Source organism: Pithys albifrons, chromosome 9 (genome assembly GCF_047495875.1).
Source record: "Pithys albifrons albifrons isolate INPA30051 chromosome 9, PitAlb_v1, whole genome shotgun sequence".
Lineage (NCBI taxonomy): Eukaryota > Metazoa > Chordata > Aves > Passeriformes > Thamnophilidae > Pithys > Pithys albifrons.
In genome coordinates, this window is record NC_092466.1 from 15,634,947 (window position 1) to 15,654,590 (window position 19,644).

Here is a 19,644-nt window from a genome sequence, read left to right on the forward strand (position 1 = left end):
ACCCTGGTGCAGTAAAACAGCTATGATATATATCACTGCTGTGCAGACCACAGGACATTTAGGTTGCTGATCCTAAACAAGCTGCCAAAAAGGCAAGGAAGCTGCACCTGTCTATGCAACAGCCTTCTCGGGTACCATCTCACAAGGTGCCCCACCCACCCAGCCCCAGGGAGTTAGCTGTAGCTGGGGATAAAACCCATCTGGGGAAAACTCCAGCAAAATTAACCAGAGTAGCCTTGCTGCCCAGCAGCACAGGCACCAAAAGCACACCCAGCCCTGCACAGACTCTCTTGCAAGGACAGCCTCTGAGCCATGGTCTCCTCCAGACCCATCACTCCACAGGACAAGTCCCAGACGTTATGGACATGTCCTACTCCAGGAACACTATCTGCCAGAGCCACAGCATTCAGCAGGAATCACAAAACCACCAGGGGAGGTTCACAAGTGCAGGAAACACACATGCCACAGGTGCTCAACCTGAGCCTTGTGATTTCCTGCCAAAGAATAAGCACAACTGGGGTTCTTGCTGTCTTTGGGGAGAAGCAAAAAATGTATTTCTGTGGAACAGTGCCTCATTTGAAAGCTCTTCATGCAGACACACTGCCCTCATCTCTGCTCTGTGCCTCCCTCACCTAAGTCTTCTGCAGTAGCCCACACACACTCTGCTTTGTTCCACTCATCCTACCATTACGCATCCCTCTTGTGAAAAGCTGTTGTGCACACTTTGTCACCATCATCTCATGCACCCATACCACTTACCTTGGACAAAGAGGGTCTCTGCCTGGCTGCTAGTATCTCCAAAAGTTGACTTTTTAAAGGAAAAACATCACACAGAGATCACAATTGAGTTACAGCAGAGTTTAAACAATGTAATTCCCTTAAGAGGGTAGAGGGATGCCAATGTAAAACACCTGATTGCAGTGTCAGACAGACAGTGAAAGGCACTCTGGCAGCACTCAGCTCTGTTCCCAGCAGTTTCTACCTGAGTTTAATCCCTTCAATTCTCTTCCACTGCAGTTGAAAGAGATACTCTAACAACGTTAGCAGGGTAGGACCACAGAGGGTCAACTGGAAGCATTTTGTGCCCTCTGGGGAGGGTCTGCCCTCTTAACTGCTGCTTTTAAAGGCTGCATTGTATGATATTACAGAATGGAGGGTTCCCACCACACACTTTGTGGTCTCCCTACTGGCTTTTCAGTGTAGACATGGTGTGGAAGGACAGGCTGGAAAGCTGTCATCATTAGTCTCTTGATGCAGTGAAGTAATCCATGTCACAGTTTCAGGCAGAAAGTAGAGCAGAAAGAAGAGATGTTTCTCCACAGTTCAGAATGAGAAGTGGGACACTATCTTGTTTCCTCTGGCTGGGAACTCCTGGAGGGAAATTTATAGTCTGTACTTGTTTCTTGGGAAGCTCAGTTACACTTAATGCTTCATGTAAATACAGGAGGGGACAGTTTTTCACATATGTCTATTGACCTGATCAATTCTCTCTTCCATGGGCTTAACAGGCTTTACTTTAACAGTTCAGACACCTGTGGATATCCAGTCTCTTAAAGTACAAAGGCAGTACACTACCCCAGCCCAAACTGGCACCACAGATGGAGGAATTCAGATTCAATCTATCAAAGCTTTGCTTGCTGCTCCTCGACTCCCCACAAGCTCACTCCCTGAAACTTGCATGCATTATGTGTCTCTACTGCCCCAGACAGTTCCTCACACCTCACCTGCTGCCAGTCCAACATTGTGCATTCACCTCTCCATTCCAGGGCTCCAAAATTACATTCCTGTCACCTGAACATTTCTCCTGAGGGCTGCAAAGGAGGGGAGCCTGCTGTGATGATTGCAACTTCTACTCCATCTGATACAAAATGTAAAAGAATCAGTGCTTGCTCCACTGACTGGGAAGGAGCAGAGAAGTGTTTCTAGGGAAAGATTCCTTCTCCTTCCCCTATCCCACCATGGGCTGAGCTCAGAGAATCAGTTCTCAGAGGAGAGCAGGCAATGCTATGCACCCTCTCCCTGCTCTACCATGAACTCACCCAGGAGCACCAGAGATGCTGAACTGTGAAATAAGATACCTATTCATGAGCATCAAGGGGGAAACAGCAAAGATGAATAAATCTCAAAACATTTTGCAGCATTTAAATAGCACTGTCACAGATCCAAGGCAATCACTCCTGTCAGTGAGGCAGCTAGTAAGCCTAGAAAGATCACATAGAGAAAGCAGAGGCAAGATGCAAGAGAAACCCCGCAGACAGGAGCTGAGGAACACTCACACTCAGAGAGAGAAACTGAAGTGGTCTAAGCCAGAGTCTAACATGTGTTCCTGGAGGAATAAGCGCCAGAAAGACTGCCTGGTTTTACTCAGTCTCAGTTGCGTCTTAGCACAAAACCCCCCGTATATCATTTTAAGCCACACTCTTACCTTGGAGGTACCTGCTGCTGGGAGCAGCTTAAATCCCGGTGTAACACAACCCTGCCTGATTGCTGAAATAAGGAACACACTAGAAATTATGTGCAACTGGTGAATAGATTTGAAAAAGCCCCCAGTTTACATTGATGCCACAGGGACTGCAGAATTGCACTCCCTGCACTTCAAGAGCTTTCTTTCCTAAAGTCATGAGGATACTGCATGGAAGTTTGATGGCAATATCACTTGCCCACACTTGCAGGGAGAGTGGGAGGCCTGATGTATAGTCTTTCAAGTTGTTCATATAACTATGATATGTAGGAGGACAAGGAGGTAGAGAACAGGATTTTTTATCCAAGTTACCACAGTGGTAGTAATATGGGAATAAAAATGCTTCACAGTGGTATTTCTACTCCAAAGCTCTCCTACAATACCTATCATCCCATCATAAAGCACCTTTATTCTCACATGACTGTAGCAAGATAGTTCATTTACATTTCTTTGGTACACTTAAAGTCCTGCAAGAACTAGGAGGAGGAGGAGCCCCTCTCACACAGCCATGTGAGGTTCAATATTCTTCCTAAGTTAGACACTGAAGGTCATCCACAGTACAGGCACTGTATGAGGTCAAGTGACTCCTAGACACAGACCCCCGTGAGGAAACCCTGTTCTCAGGAATTGTCTGGATACTCCATCCTTACAACCTCAGTCCTTCACTGTCTCTCCCTAAACAACACCTGCATTCTTGCTCCAGCACCTTGCCTCATAATCTGGGGACTCCCTATAGCACTATACAAACCTGCTGTGCAGAACAAAAAGAAGTCCTCAAGCAAACTCTGGCTGATTGAATTTTGAAGGTAAGAAATCCCCTTCTTACAGATGTACGACTCCTTCTGCCCACCCCAAACACCAGATCCATCACAGAGAAGGGAAATATTTACACAAGTTCGTAGAGTTCCAGTTAAATATTATGCTTAGCTGTCTAGAGTCTATGTTCTCAGACTATGTCTATGAAATAAAAGATTAAACTTCATAACAATTATGAAGTTGCTTTGCTCACATTCAAAGGGAGTTAAAGGACATTAAAATAGTTCTTTGGGTAATATTCTGATGAAATTGCTCTCTCCCCACTGAAGAGTTGGAGGTAAAACCTTCTGAACTATCCTGTAAACACACTTGGAAAGGGTAAGAGCTAAGCTGATAACCAGGTAGCACCTCTGCTCTGCAGGTTCTGTAAAAAATGTGAGCAATGCCAGAGAGCTTTTGAAGCAGCGAGCAAAGGAGGATAGGGGAGAGCAGCTTCACTTCTCTAGGGAAGTTTGTTTAGTGGAAAGTAAGCAAGTTGTCAGGGGAAAAGCTGACAATGTTGATTCCAGCAGTTGTACTGGGAATAAACAGCCAAGTGGATTACGTTACACAGAATAAGAAACTGCTCTGAGGATCCCATTTAAATGCTGGGCCTTCAGGAATGATGCAATTCAGCCACCCTCAGATACCTGGTGACCCCCTGGGCTAAGCCCTTTGATGGCACTGACATTGCCATCCCACCTCTGTGGGGTCTTCAAGAGGTCCAGCACAGCTGATTTGCCCAGGAGAGCCAGAGCTCACTGACACACTGGAGAGGACACAGACCCATGCTGGCTTCAAGGCAGGGGCTGGACATTAAATTAGGGGTGGCAGCAGAGAGGGCGGAAGGTTGCACACGACCCCCCAGCTCAGCAGCACACAAGGGCCACAATGGGGTTTGCCATCTCCTACCCAGACAGAGATCGGGACCCCCCCCCTCATAAAAATCAGATGTCTGCCTGCCTTTCACAGGAAAGGGACCTGTCAAGGGAAGGGGATCTTGTTTGATTTATTAGTCTCTTCCTCCTTCCCATCATCTGTGGCTCATCCAGCTGTAGTGATAAGGAGAACAGCTATGAAAGGACCCTGCTGGCTGCTGGGATCCCATCCTTCTGCCCACTCACTGCCTGAAGACATCCGTCCTTTACAAGCACCATTAAATGTGTATCCAAAATGTGACAGTCTCCTCCATCCTTTGAGATTCTGTTCTCTGGATAATACAAACAGTTGCCAGAAAAAGAGTATCCTCTCATCTCTGTCTAGGCCATTATCCCTTTATATTTGCTCTTTAATATTTACTGGGTTCACACAAAGTGCATGCTCTGGAAAGAAAAAAAATCAGCTGCAGCTTAAAGGACTCCAAATTTAGTAATTGCTGCAGCCCCATAGACGTGAACAGTTAGCAGGGAGATTTCTCTAGCACTTCAAATGCCGTGGTATTCTGCTTAGGTCAGACTGTAGAAAATGTTCTGTTTGGGGGCACCAAATCTGGAGAGTCTGCATAGGTGCCAGCTGCAGAGGCCTTATGAGTCCACCTCCAGTTCCTGCAGGTCCTTTCCCTCCCAACACCCAGTAATCTTGGTAGGAAACAGAGGCAGCCAGAGAGGTGCTGATTCATACATAGGTGAAGGACCAGAGGGTTTTAACACACCTGTAAGTTAGCAAGAACTAGGCCCAGCTCCTCGCTCCAGAGCTGGTCTTGCAGCCTTACCTGTTAGTGTGAGGTTGCTGTATGTGTTTGAAAACTGCTCCTTTAACAAAATCAAGTGCATCTGAGCTGCCTTTTCTCTCTGTAGTTCCAACATTATGTCAGGATGCTGGGCGATCTTACAGCCTTTCTGCTTATCCAGGGCAATGTCACTGCGAACAATGTCTACAGCAAAAGGGAAAGAAAAAAGGGAAATGGCCAAACCTCAGCTTTCATTTTCATTTTCACTAGACACTTGGATCAGCCCCAGCCAACACGACAGTCACACAACCATCACTCAGCAAGTGCAACCCAAAAAAAAAGGATTCAAACCCACTGAATCCACCTAACAAATGACCCTCCCCTGCTCGAAGCCTCGTTTTCTTCTGCGGAAGGCTCAAGTCATATGCTCACACAACCTACAGGCTCTTCCAGCCTTCACCTGCCTAACTGTTGCTCTCTTACAATGATAATCCTTTCCTTTCAGGAAAGTGTGAAAGTCTCCCAACATTTATATTAGAACCCTATTACTGGTGTGTTCAATGCAAAATAATGAGAAAAGACTAAATCTCACTCCGGTAACCCCTGGTTTCCATTTAACCTTGCCGGTCGAAGAGGTGATGAAGAAGCCTTGTTTATCCTTACTACAAATATCACAAACCAGCATGGCTTCTGACCCTTTGAACAAGTGTCTGTACCCTTCTAATTTCTGATATTCAGTTCAGGAGGGAGGAGGATTATTTGATAATTGTTTCCTCTTCATATGAGAATTCTGTAAGTCCTATTGTGAGATAAGAATATGATATGCCCTCTCCTAGAACTACTCATCTGCTGGAGAAATGGAATGATGAAGTAACAAGGCAGAACAAGAGTCAAGTAAGATGTGAACAGTCTAAGCAGAAGGGGAGTGGTGCAAAATAGTCCTTGTAAGGCCCCTTATGAGTTTAATAAACTCTGTAATATGTTCAAATCCACAGGCACCAGATGCTGTGTCTAGTTCTTACAAAATCTTAGGCAGCCAGCTCTGATAAGGAAGTATGGAAGTTGGAGTCCTTCCACCACACTGCATGAGGTCACTCTTCGCATCATGAGGTTGTTCTTTGCTTGGTTTAATTCCCATGTAGCCAGAAGATTCTGGAAGAGGTTATTGTCAGAAGAGAGTCACATCTTGTTCCACACACACTCTCCACCTCCATTATTGTTCCTTCCAATAGTCATAGTCCTGTCTTTTGAGGTGTCCAATCTCAGGTTCAGCAAACTTAGATCCAAAGCTCTTCTATGTCTTGGGCTGACAAGACAAACATGGGGTGGAGGACTGGAGGCCACACTATCTTCCTGCCTTGGCACTACACTTGTCTTTCCCAGGCTGTGTTCTGTTTCTTTCCTGCATAGTTTGGGATTAGCACAGCTTCTTTAAAGCCTGCCTAAAACAGATTGCTCAGAACAGCAAAAGGATTAAAGTACCCATGGTCTGTAGCTGGGAATGTGAGTTCTCTTCTCCACCCCCCCCAGGAAACTCAGAAGTAGACACAGGGCAGCATCCAGTTAACTCACTATTTCTACATCCAGTACAGGGGTGTCAGTGTGGGGGGAAAAGATGGAACAAGAGGAAGGAATAATGTTCCTCTGCAGATAATGAGCACACACTCCTTGACCACCTGGTTTAGTGTACAATCTCTTAGGAAGGTGCTGCTTAAGATTTGGGCCTACCCAGTCTCTGCCCAACTAATGAGCAATAAATCCTGAATGCTTGTTGTGTGAAATATTTGGAGAACTGAATATGAGAAACACAACCTTACCTCTGTCCCACACCAGAAAGGCTATTACTATGGCTACTGGTGTCACCTGGAGCCCATGAACAGCCATTCACGCTCCTGGGTAATGGATCTCCCTTTCTGACAGAACTGGAGGCAATACCCACAACCCCTGAGGCAAAATGGAGCAAATAACATCAAGTAGGCTCTAAAGGAGGAGAAGACTGAGAGTCAGAGAGGTTAGAAACCAGATGGGCAGTATAGTGGTTCCAACTCTCTTCCAACTGCTATAAGGGAGTCCGGTCTGAGTCAAAACAAGTTTATTTGCTAAAAGGAATGGAGGGCTTCTAAAACCCAAACTAGGGCCAACATGGACCCATGTGGAGGAAAAATGGCCCAGGATCTGGTTCAGGGGCCAGCACCTTGGAGAGTACAGGGGGCCATGGCAGTGGGTCCTGTGTGACACCTATCTTCAGGGACCACAAAGATGTGTGCCCTGTCAGCAGGGCCTGGGGAAAAAGGGCAGGCCCAGGAATGAACAGTAGGAGCAGTGTAGTGATGAAGCTGCTGTGACAAGGATTAACACAGGGAAGTCAAGTCACATTCAGGAAAATCCCTGGGAGAGTCTGGGGGAAGGGCATGCAGGGCACAGAGGTGGGAGCACTCTCTGACATTTATCTTCATGGGGTTCTCAGAGAGCTGCCACTGCAGACATTCAGGAAGCAGAGGCAAGACATGCAAGGTCCTGCCTTCTCAGATTGAAGGAATCAAGCAACTTGCCCAAGACCTAAAGATGAAGGTGGACCCCATGGTCATTATAGCTCCAGTTTAAACAGTGAACAGATGCCTGGGATATACAGCTCTCCAAAGAACTCAGTACCTGATACTTCATACCCCACCAGGCTGTACTCAGTGCAGGGAAGAAGGCAAAGACAGCCCTGCACAACTCTGCTGAAAGCTACAGCAGCAAGGGAAGAGGGGTGGCAAGCCACAGCTTCTGAAGGCTCAGGGGAAATGTCAGCAAGAGCAATCCGAAGAACACAGATAGCAAGGAGCCCACAACTCTCGTATCTTAAAGGATGAGACAGAAGAGAGCCCAAGAAGGAGGAGGGTGCTGAAGGCTCTGGGTGGGGCAGAAGGGCACTCACTGCCTTTCTGAGCCTCAATTGAACAAAAAAATAACCCAACCCAAACCAAACCAAAAGCAAACAAACAAACAAAAACCACACTCCACCCCCCAGTCAAAAAAAATTAAAGAGAGAAAAAAGTAATAAACTGTCCGGCAAAACACAGAATCGAGCAGCTCCTGCCAGGAGTGCAAAAGAAGAACTCCAGATGTGGGAGCCCCAGAGGATGCCAAATGTTTTCCAAAGACGGCGGACCGGGAGCTGTGCCTCCGGCGGCGCCGGGTCAGTACCCTGGCCAGCTCAGGCTGCCCGGCGACGGCACGGCCAGCCGGGACCCGACGGTGGGGCACTGCGGGGCTCTGCGGGGCACTACGAGGCGCTGGTCCGCGGCGGCAGCGGCGCGGTGCGGGCCCGGCAGCGCCGTGCGGTATGGCGGGAGCACACCCATGTGGCGGTCAGGTGCGCTGCGGCTCACGGGAGGCACCGACGCACAGAGCGGGAATCCCGCCGGCGGAGCGCGGGGGAGCGCCCGCCCTGGCACAGCCTCGGGCCCCCCCTGTCTGCCCCACCCCGCCGGCAGCGGCTGATGTGCCGGGCACCCGCAGGAGTTCTCCGCTCGCCGGGCTGTGGAGCCTGGACGGATGATGCTGTTTTGCGAAGGCTGGTCTGTCTTCGAGTGTCCGCACTTATCTCTGTCCCGCCCCGGGATACCTCCAGCACTACAGCGTTTGCCGCCTATTCCATCGCCTGAACTACCGACGGAAATGTTTAAGAACAGTTTAGAAAATACTCCTGAGGAGTGGCACAAACACAGTGATGCCCTTTCCCGGGCACCCCAGGACTACCTGAGCAATACTAGTCCCTTTCTGTGAGTCACCTGCACCAAGGGGTTGCACAAACTGTTTCCCGCCATAGCAGTGCCAGGACATAGAGGTCCCAAGTTGTGACACCTCCAGGATGGCACACAGAGACAGCTCCCAGCCTGGAGTGGGGGGTATTTCCCTCACACAGAGAATGAGGTCCTGTACCTGAGAATTTACATAGCATCAGCGTGGCCTGTGTGCACTCATGCTACCACCTGCCTATAAGCAATTCCGTTCCAGAACTTACGGTGCAGGCACAGACCATTGCAGCTGATCACCTGGAATATGGGAGGAGAAAGGCACAGCCCCATGTTTATGTGGGGAGTAGAGGGATTTGGTTATGGTCAGAGAAATGTGTGACAGAAGGGCAAAGAGAAGAAATAACTCAGTTTTCTGTGTGCATGTTAAAGCAAGCGCCATCACCATTCCAGCAAAAGCCACAGTCACCACTGCCATGGCACCAGAATAAGCTAAGTTTGCCCATCCTCCTAATGGGACTGTTCACTTCAGATTTCCAGTCTTGAAAAGTGAATTTAAAAGTGTAAAACCCCCAATTTTATGCTAACAATACCTGAATACTTCTACCAAAAAAAAATTAGGAAGTAACATTAATACAGAAGTTAAATAGATGTTTAATGAGTGACTAGGCAAAATTCTTATGACTTGTACATTGTCAAACTTGTAAAACCTCTGCTTTTCAAACCAAAACATTTTGAAATGCTTTAAAAAACAGGTTTGTCCACTGAAAGTGTTACAAAATGTTCAGTGATTGTGAAATTGGGAACACAACTTTTATTTAGAAAGACAGAAGATTTCCAAGACAGAAACTGCATCCTCATCCCGTCTGTCTTCAATGGGTAAATTTGTGACACATTAGTGTAATTTTTTTTTTAAAGCTGGGAAAAATTCCCCGACAATGAGTTCCACAAGTTATTTCCCACTATATTAAAAAAAAGGTCATATTTGTTCTTTTCATTTGCAATAATTCCACTGGATGCTCCCTGTTTCTTGTGCCATGAAAACAAGTAAATAATCATTCCCAAATTGTCTTCTCTGCGTGACACTGAGTTCACAGCATTTATCATAATCTTGGTCATTTTTTCCAAGCTGAAAAATCTCTGGGAATGAAAGCTCTGACTTTGATTATTTCCATCACCCTATTCTACACATATATATTCTTTACACTGATGAGTATGTCAGCACCTAGTTTACTTGTAGCATACAAATGCTCTCGGTGACGCTTTCCAATTCTTTTCTAATATTCCTAACATTAGAGTCACTTTTTACTTCCCTAAATGTATTCAGAGACCAATCCATAATAAATTCAAAGCATTTTCTTTGAATGGCAACTGCTAATTTAGAACATACAGTTGTATGCAAAAAGACGTATGTTTTTCCCATGTGCATATAAGTTCACATGAATCACTTTTAAGTCATATCAAGATGTAGCATAGAAAGAAGTGTGAAACTAACAAAAATATGTAATGTTTTTAGAGAACTAAGGATTCTTATTATAAATAGTCAAGTATATAACCACAGAAGTATTTTATCTCATGCATATACCAGCAAATAGCTAACAAATCAGGAATTGTTTGATTGCACCATTTCCTGCAATATTAAAGCAATTTTCATGCATGATTCTAGCAAAATAATCTGAAAGAAAAAAGGGAGCTAAGCAGGCAATCTTTGGAAGTCTCTCCTGCACAGGCAGTATCTCCCTTACCCTGAGTAATATGTTTTCTAGAGACTTTTTTTTATTTTACTTTTTTATTTCTAATGAAATAACTAAGTGTTGGGATTCCTCACACAGGCAGAGCAGGTTGCAGCTCCTTCTCTGTAATCAAGGTCCCTTTGAAATAGAGAGTAGGAGGCTCCCTCAGAGCTCATGCCAAGGCATGGAGTAGCCCCAGGTCTTGCAAATCCCAGAAGTCTGAAGCACATCAGAAGATCTACCCATCTTGGAGATTGAGTGCTTGCAATGTCTGAAATTCTACAGCCCTCCCTAAGGGGCTGTGTTTGAAATACTCAGAGGGCGGACAAAACAACCGTTTCCTCTTCAGGCTCTGAAAGGACAGATGTCTAAACTGTTGAGGGACACAAAGCAGACAAAAAAGGGGCCCTGGGTGACCAGAAATGGAAAATGAGTCCTTGAATAAAGGAAAACTTGTTTATTCATTTTTACCAGGACAACAGGATGGTTCTCCATTCAGAAACATCTGCTGCACATTTTTATGAACTGGCAGAACCAAAGTGACAGTCCCAGGCACATGGCAATAACCCTGTCTTGCTCTGGCTCAGCTAGCCTCAGTCTCCCTGATGACCCTCATGATCCTGTTCATTCAATTTGCAGTAAAACAGTGGCCTATTTTTTAATCTGAATTAGTTTTCTGCTGGCTTAGCAGCGGATCAGAAATGTGCCACAGGCAACACAATGGAAGCAGCAGGACACTGTGTAGAGCACAAAGAAGGCATGGGGAACAACCTTTTTGATGGCAGAGAACCGAGTTAAGCTTTACTACCTTCGGGACATAGATTTGTAGGATTTGATCTGACCAAGGCTGAGGCTGCTGCAGTCCCATCTTTCAGTGCAGGCTTTCCTTTCCCAGCACTGTCCTCTACATCTCCATGGTCATGCAGCATTACTCAATCAACAGCTAAACAAGCTGAAAGGTTATCACCTCTCCACCATTAGTTTTTGAACAGCTGAGGTCCCTGAACTAACTCACCACATAAACTCAGGCTCTAGGCACAGGAGAGGGCAGGAACACGACAGAAGGAGCAAAAGAGTGGGAGCAACAGCCCTAGCTGAGGTCAGCTTCAGCCCCTGTGCAACCACATGTACACATAAAGGAATCCTCAGGTCATTAACAGTTTATTATCTTCCTTTCCACTCAATACCTAAGACCCTTGCACATATTCTAACAGCATGGCATCCCAGAAGATGCCTGTGCAATATGGACTCAATAAGGGTGAAAAGATGCACTGCTGCACAAATTTTGAGGTTTAGATGCAGTGCCAGGTACCTGAAGGTGTCTGAGGGAATGGATCCAACACTGAAAGGACATACAGAAAACCTATGTCAGTATTACACAGCAAAATGTGAAGTTTTCCACACATTGTGGCAAAAACTTCTGACTAATATGGAAGGTTTAAGAAACATGTCTTTTTCAATTTTTTTTGTTGTAATTGGCCATTTTTCCAGATGCTTGATATACTCTCAAAAAAAAAAAGTAATAAAGAAAGAGATAAATTAGAAGGAAGTAACTTACCAGCAATTACAAGGGTATTTTTGAAATGTGTTTTCCATATGTACTTCAGCTCAGAAACTTCTTTGATGCAGTACCTACAATATGCAAATATGCTCCCATTTCTCTGCTGTGGACTATATAGAGCAACATAAAGTGTCCTTTGGTCTCTTCTCAGCCATACTATCCCACTAGGCTACACAAAGCCTGGAGGCAGGAGAGAGAAGCCATACACTTGGGTCAATGCATCTTGAAGAACTCCAGCTATGAGTAACTTCCCTTTTGCCTTAAGTTTTCCTTTACTGCACATATGCACAGTGGGAAGCTGTAAGCAATGTTTATGCCACCACAGGTTGTTCAAAGCTGGTCTGTGTGCCTTTGAGGTGAGAGGCAGTTGAGAACCACCCTTCAGATGAGGATGCTCTCCATTAGGCCACCAAACTCCTGCTGCAGCACCAGCACGGAGCTTTCAAAATGGGCTCTAAGTTCAGGCACTGAGACAGCACCTGCAGCGTTCATTGCTGAAACAGCACCAGGACTCCACACTACACATAATACTCCAACACCAAGCTTCAGGGCAGCATGCAAGTTTTGGCTTTAACAAACTCAACTTCAGAAGAGTGTTTTGTACCAGCAATCACCTGTGCCTTTGCTCCAAAGAGGAGCTGCTCAAGCCCATTTTCCTGGAGACCAACGTTTCTTATTGTACCATTCCTCACACCCAACTGGTTGTTGGCACATGTGAACCAGTTGAAAGGACAGGCCAAACAGATTGTTTGTTAGGCACTCCAACAGCAAAAGGAGAAACAGGTGTACTACAGAGACAGAGCATGAGACCTTACGTCTTGGTACCTGCCCTGCAATCAGACACATACCTGTGGCAGGAGAGAAGCACGTCTCAGATAACAAAGCACAACACTGAGAAGAGCTGAAGAAAAACAAACACAGCAGGGCACTTACAGAGAAGCACCGTTTAAAGGACAGGAAAGTCTCTCAGGCATCTCTTGATCATCATATGTTAAAAAGTCACCGGCACAGCCCCACCTCCTGGTACCACTGAGCTTGACACACATTAATCTGTGGTTTTGTTTCTAACAGACTTCATGCTGGCCAATGCCACCTCCAAATAGGGTGGACTCCAGAAATGACCATCCAAAGTAGGGACTGGATGGGATGGCAGCTACCTGGTATACAGTATAGATTGGGTGTTAATAAAGTAGGTTAGATGACCTTCTAATACTTAGCAAAGTTCAGGAGGTACATATAGACATGCTGCTATCAACAAGGAAGACTGCACACCCTCTGGCTCACCAAGACCATTTATCACAGGCAACCACTTTCAAAAGTTGCTCTGGCAGGTATGGACAGATCTGTAACCAGGTGATGAAAAGAATTACAAGAAGAAAAGAACTGCCCTGAAACCAAAAGGAAATACCTTTTCTCAGAAAAATTAGGTACATTTTAGATACAAATCAAAAGCAGTTACTACAACCCTCAGAGAGTACCCATGCTCTCCATGCAAAAAAGAAGTGGAAAAAGGGGTTGGTGAACCCTAAGGCAGGCCTAGGTAAAGGCAATTTTCAGAAGGTGGAGGTATACATGGCTGTAACCTTTTGAAAGGGAAAAAGATACAATTTTAAGCGGAGGCAGGAAGAGCAAGGTGATTCTCTGTGGAGGTCTGATAGTCAGGAAGGCAGAGCACCACAGAGGCAGAATAGACCGTCAAAGGCCTCAGTGAGGAATGCCTGTTCTGAAGAGCAACAGGGTAGCAGAGGGGGATTTCCAGAATAAAGATCCCTACACAGAGATTCATTCAATCTCCAGCAAGCATGGCCACAGGATTCATGAAGGATGATGCAAAGCAGACCTGTTGCTGTTACTGCCACCCATCTGAATGCCTGAGATAGCCACACCGGTGTGGCCTGTGAGCACATAGCAGGGTGCAGCTGCCTGTGATATGAACACTACTCACAGTTACTCTTTTGTCATTGCAGTTCTCTGAGCAGTCTTGTACATTAACCCTTCTCCTCTCAGTCCTGCAGCCTATGAGTTGCTGCAGCTTAGAGGAACATAAGATGTGCCCTTCCCTTCCCATCTGTGCACAGGCCACATGGGAACACGAGGCATGGGAACACCCATGGGAGCTGCAAAGAGAGCAGAAAGGCACTGGGGTCACAGGCCTGGAGTTTGTGTGTACCCACAGGGAGAACAGACAAAAAGACAAACACTCATGCTATAAAGCAGCCAAACTATCACTTGTCATGTCACTAAAAATCACTAGGGTGATGCACAAGACTTAAAAATTCACTTATTTCTCTCTTTAATATTTCCTGTTTTTTTTAACTAATCAAGCCCCCCAACTTGTTCCCCACTCCCATGCTGCTATGCTATAAGAAATTTCAGAAAATAGGTACAGGATATATGAAAGCATGCAGACATGGAAAACAATCCCAACCACTCCAGACAACTTGGGGAGAATGAAGGGTACCTAGCAGGATGATTGTTGGCTTCCCCCATGCTCAGGTGCTGGTTGCTGCCTTTTTTTTTTTTTTGGCGGTCTGTTGAGGTTTTAAGTTCTTTGCAGCAAAAGCAAAATGCATGCCCTGATCCCAAGCAGGTCTTAGGTGAGACACAGAGGAGGGAACAAAAACGAGACCAGTGCTCCAAATGGAGAAGGGAGAAGATGGCTGCTCAGATCCAGTACAGCAGGGCAAAGAGCTGTGGTGGCATCAGGAGAACTAGATCCCACTAGTGAAGCACTTAGTGCCGCTTCAGCACAAAAGGATGTGAGCTATTAGCAACTCCAGCCCTGGAGTTTGCACAGAGATCTTAAGAGCAAATACGAAAATGTTGCTTCCAGGCAGGAAATCCCTTTTTACCACACCTTTCTGATTTACACGGATGCTTGATAGACACCACATGTGTCCCCTCCTTCCTTCACCCACATTCACAACAGTCCTGTTCTATATTTAAGTGATGAAAAGTTAAGACCTGTGGTTACAACTTCTATGAAATGCTTCATTTTGAAGGCTGCTACACTTCAATTTTATTGCTATGAGGAGAAATGAAAAAAGGCACCATAATATTTCAGTCCTTCCTTAACATGAAAGCTGTTGTGAAGACATTTAGCATCAGTTCTCTCCTGCAAATTGTTGGAGTATTAAAGGTGAGAAAAATTATTCTTACAAATGTTTTTTGTGAGTCCTTTCCACAATTTTATGCATGACACTTTAATTCTTCTGTTCAAGGTGACTGTGGCAGGTTTGTTAGCATTTTCTCCTGAAGTGCCTCTCAGCAGACAGATTTTACAACAAACCCTTCAACTGAGATTTGTTACAAGGAGAAGAAAAACAAGGAATAACATCGAGATTGCTTCAGCTAGGAGACCGAGTGAAAGATGAAGCACAAAAATTCACCCACCTGCCTGCGTGTGGGAATAGAGGGACATTCATCTCTGAGAGATCAGATGTTATGTGGGGAAACAGCGGGAGCGAGAGGCATCAGAAAACTGGCAAATGCATCTGCTTTTTCCATTCAGCACTGTGCTGCTGACTAGATTTCTGCAAAATTTCCTCTGTTCCACAGACCTGCCCAGTGGGATCTGTTTGGCATTAATTGGACTTCAAAAGTACTTAGGAAATATGTTCAGCCAATTTTTGTCAGTCGTTGAGTAAAAAAAAAAGGTTGTATTTTTGTTTGGTTAGTTGTTCTTGTTATTTTTTTTTAAACAAGCAAGAGAGAAAAACCAATGAATTCTTGCACGTGGACGTGGTATTCTGCTTCTTAAAAGAAATGCCTTACGACGGAGACGCGGCCCTAATTTTTCTACGCAGTTTCTTTGTGTGAATTAAGGGCCGCGAAAGGTGAAAGTCTTCTGTGTATGGGGGAACCACTGGGGAGGAGGGCAGACGGCGAGGAGGGCAGCAGCCGAAAGCCGGGGCCAGGCGGTGACTTTCGAAAGACGACAGATGGCCGAGAGGTCCGGAGGGGGAGCAGCTCCGGCCAGGCATCAGCTCATGGGGACCGAGTGCCACCAAGCCCGGCGGGGAGCCCCGGGGTTGCGGCGGGCACACAAACGCGAACAACGGCGAGGTCCATGGGGAAAGGCAAAAGCTCCCGAGAGCCGAGCGAGAAGCGCGGGACGGGGCGTGCACAGGCATCCCGGGACTCCGATGCCCTGTGCCCGCCAGGAGCCGCGGCAAAGTCTCCTCTGCTGCCTGCTCGGGGCAAGGAGAACCGGAGGACGGAGCAGGAGAGATATGAAAAGTCCTGCTCCCTGGGGTCGGTCTTTTGTTCCCGGGGGCACCGCCAGATCCACCAGCAATGGGCTGGCGAGCTCGGCCGAGCTCCTCGGTTCCCCTCACTCAGGAAGGAAAGGGTACGGCAATTCTCCCCTGCCCGGTGCCCGGCGGCAGCATGCCCGGGTGCGGGGAGAGCGGGGCGGGCGGAGCAGGACCGCCCGGCTCCCGCAGCCTCCCGCTGCCGCGCCCGCCCCCCGTTACGGTCCCAGGGCTCACCGTCCTCGTAGTTCTTGAGGTAGTAGTCGGGGCCGGGCCCGCCGCGGCTCTTGGCCGGGTTCTTCACATTGTGGAACTGCAGAAAGTCCGTCCTCTTGCCCGCGAAGCGCAGGAAGGCGGGGGCCAGGCCCCGCGCCAGGGTCACCAGCCGCCGAGAACTGGGGAGAGGAGAGAGAGGGCTGAAGGCGCCGCGGGCCGGGCCGGGCCCTCGCTTCCCCGGTACCGTCAGCGACCAGTGAGCACGGAGTTCGAGGACCCGCCGCCGCCCTGGCGGGCCCCGTTGCCCCTCCCGGGGCGGTGCGACGCGGTACCACCGGCTGCGGGGCTCTGCGCCGGCCGAGCAGCGCGGCCCCGGAGCGAGGAGCTGCCCCGCCCGCCGCTGTTGGCCCGGAGGCCGGCGGGACCGACTACCCCCGCCCTGCCGGTGTCCCCCGGACAAGTGCAGCGGCGTCCCGGAGGCAGAGGCGCTCAGCTCCACGCGGGACCGTGTCGTGGTCCGAGCCGCTGGGGAGGGGAGAGGAGCGGGAAGAGGAGAAAAGCGGGAGCCGTCCCGGCTCCACTTCGCTTGCGCCTCCCCGCATCCTCGCCCTACTCCTTCCTCGGCAGCCGAAAGGATCCTCGGAACGAACGTGCAGAAGAGACCCTCTCTCCCTCCCCAAATTGCCCAGCAGGGAGAGGGCTTTCTGGCCGTCCCAGCGCCTCCAGGCCGCGGCCGCTCCGCACCGCCGGTGGAGCCAAGCGCAGCTGCAGCCCGGCGCTGCCCCCCGCGCAGGGCTGGAAGTCCGGGGAGCGGAGGGCTCAGAAGACCTGGCCGACACCCGCTCTCTGCCCGTCGGGACCCGGAGAAGGCTCGGCTCGGCAGGCGGCCCCGTTCATGCTGCTGTTTTTTGTTTGGTTTTGATTTCTTTCCCCTGTGCTGCCTCGGCCCCGTGTTGTGCTTTTTGCAGAAGAGCGGTTGCTGGAGCGAGGGGAGCACGACATTTTTGCAGTCATAACTGATAAGTCTCCGAAATGCTTTCTCCATTGCAAACATGTGCATCTTAATGGAAACCATGGCCCCGCTTGCTCCGTCACAACAAGCGCCAGCAGCGCGGAGCCCGGCAGGGCTGGGCGGTGGGGCCGCCAGGGCGCCCCGCGGGCGGCGTGGAGAGGGCGCCGGGGGGCTCCTACCTTACCTTAAGAAATCGAGCCAGCCATCATGAATGATGGAGGGGTCCAGCTGCAGGGAGAGGAAATTCTCACTGATTATCCTGACAGGGCTCTTGGTGTTGACATCAAGGAGAATGAGAGTTCTTCCCTTCACACCTGGAGGTTTCTCCACTGGCAGTGCTCTCCTGTCCCCAGCCTGGGAGGGCAGCGAGAAGGTGGCCATGAGGGCCAGCCCAGGTGCCATCAGGGCTAAAAGCCCTGGGGGGCAGGAGCTGGAACAGGGCATGCCGGAGAGCAGGAAACCTCTAATTAACTCCCTGTCTGCAGGGGCTCGCTGGTGGCTAATTGTCCTTATCTAAAGTGTGGGGCGCTCTGCCTTTTTTTGCAATGTTTTGGTGTTGGTGGAGGGGAACTCACGCCCCTGACCAGCCTTTCTCGCAGCCGGTGCCAAGACTGCTTGCAGCCAGCACCGCCCCTTTAAGAGATGCAGGCTCCAGACATTTTTAACTTTTTGAAGGTAAGGGGAGGCTCCTGGTTTAACCCCCTCGGCTCGGGGTCCCGCACCGCTCCAGACATTTTTAACTTTTTGAAGGTAAGGGGAGGCTCCTGGTTTAACCCCCTCGGCTCGGGGTCCCGCACCGCTCCAGACATTTTTAACTTTTTGAAGGTAAGGGGAGGCTCCTGGTTTAACCCCCTCGGCTCGGGGTCCCGCACCACGCAAAACTGGGACGAAGTCGGGACACTGAGACACTGGGGAGCTCGGGACTGGGGCCGGAGGGCAGCGGTCGGTTCGCACGGCTCTAGCTGGTTTCCGGCTACAGGGACGGCAGAGACGGTAAGGCAGCGGAGACGGCCCTGGTTAGGGAAAGGGAAGGGTAATCAACACGAAAAAACCCTCCAAACACTACCCGCGGGAAGAGCTCGGTCCGATCCGCGCCGGGATTCGCGGTGCTGGGCGAGGCCCTCGGGATTGAGCGTTGGCGGCTCCGCGAACCCGACGGGCGTAGCGGGCCTGGGGGCCGCCAGCAGCCCGGAGCCCCGGCACGGCACGGTCGGTGCGCACTGCCCGGACCCAGCATCTCGGCCAGTTCGCACGAAAGTCGGTCGAGCATTGAGGGGAACGGGGACAGGGATTCGAGCTCTTTCCCGCCGGCCTCCGGGCCCAGGGGTTTCCGACCCGCGGCAGGGAAAGGAGAGGGACGGCGGCAGCAGCGCCTGGTGTGGAAACGTCCGCATCGGGGATGCAAAGGACAGCACGGTTCGATGGCACCATCGACGGACCCCGTGCTGGTGCCAGTCCGCGGTCTCTGCTGCCTCCAGGACGGCCCGAGGCAGGACGATACCGTCTCGGCCCACTGCAGGCGGCCACGGTTCTCAGCGCTGGGCGCAAGATCATGGCACCGGGCCACGGATCGGTGGCGGCTGCCGAGAATCCCGAGAGCCTCAGGGAATTTCCCTCCGAATCGGGCATTCTCCCCATCAGCAGGTTCTTCTTGGGTAAGCCCCGAGCTCCCGCACACAAGCAGCCGGTGAGTTACAGGACACGTAACGCGCTCTACCTGGCCCCTCCGCCGCCGTGGCCCGCCCCAGTTCCCGCGTCGCCCAGGCCATGCCTCTGCACAGCCAGGCGTCGGAGGGCTGACATCGGCTGGACTGAGCCAGGCCCGGTGCGGTCCGTCGGGGCCCCGGAGCCCCGGGGATGGGACACCCGTAGCACCATCTGCTGGTGAGGGGCCCGGCGCGGCGGAGTAGCCACCTGTGGGCGCCCCTTGCCGAAGGGTCAGGAGGTGCTGAAGCTGCGAGCAGCAGCGGGGCTCCGGGATCGAGGCACGAATCGCGCCCGCAAGAGCGGGCCGAACGTCGGGAACCGCAAACCGCCTTCTGAGGAGCCCGGCCGGCGTCGGGTACGAGCGGCGAGCGCTGCGCGTGGACGGCCCCGGACCAGGGGCACTCCCAGGGCACGGGCAGCATACTGTCCCGGCAGGGCCTCCCGCCCCTGGGAACCCCCTCCAGCTTCTCCTGGGGTCCGTGCGGAGGCACCTGCGC

The 19,644-nt window shown here is 49.8% G+C and overlaps 1 protein-coding gene across 2 annotated transcripts in view; it reads right to left on the reverse strand.

The window, feature by feature from the left end:
* HPSE2 (heparanase 2 (inactive)) overlaps window positions 1-17,902 on the reverse strand; it is a 108,487-nt gene extending 90,585 nt beyond the window's left edge. For both annotated transcript variants that reach the window (XM_071564492.1, XM_071564491.1), the window contains exons 1-3: window positions 17,625-17,902; window positions 16,450-16,607; window positions 4,968-5,129 (exon numbers count right to left, since the gene is read on the reverse strand). In XM_071564492.1, the coding sequence (XP_071420593.1) occupies window positions 4,968-5,129; window positions 16,450-16,607; window positions 17,625-17,884 (580 nt within the window). In that variant the 5' untranslated portion in view covers window positions 17,885-17,902. The remainder of the gene's footprint in view (window positions 1-4,967; window positions 5,130-16,449; window positions 16,608-17,624) is intronic.
* Window positions 17,903-19,644: the final 1,742 nt, after the last annotated feature.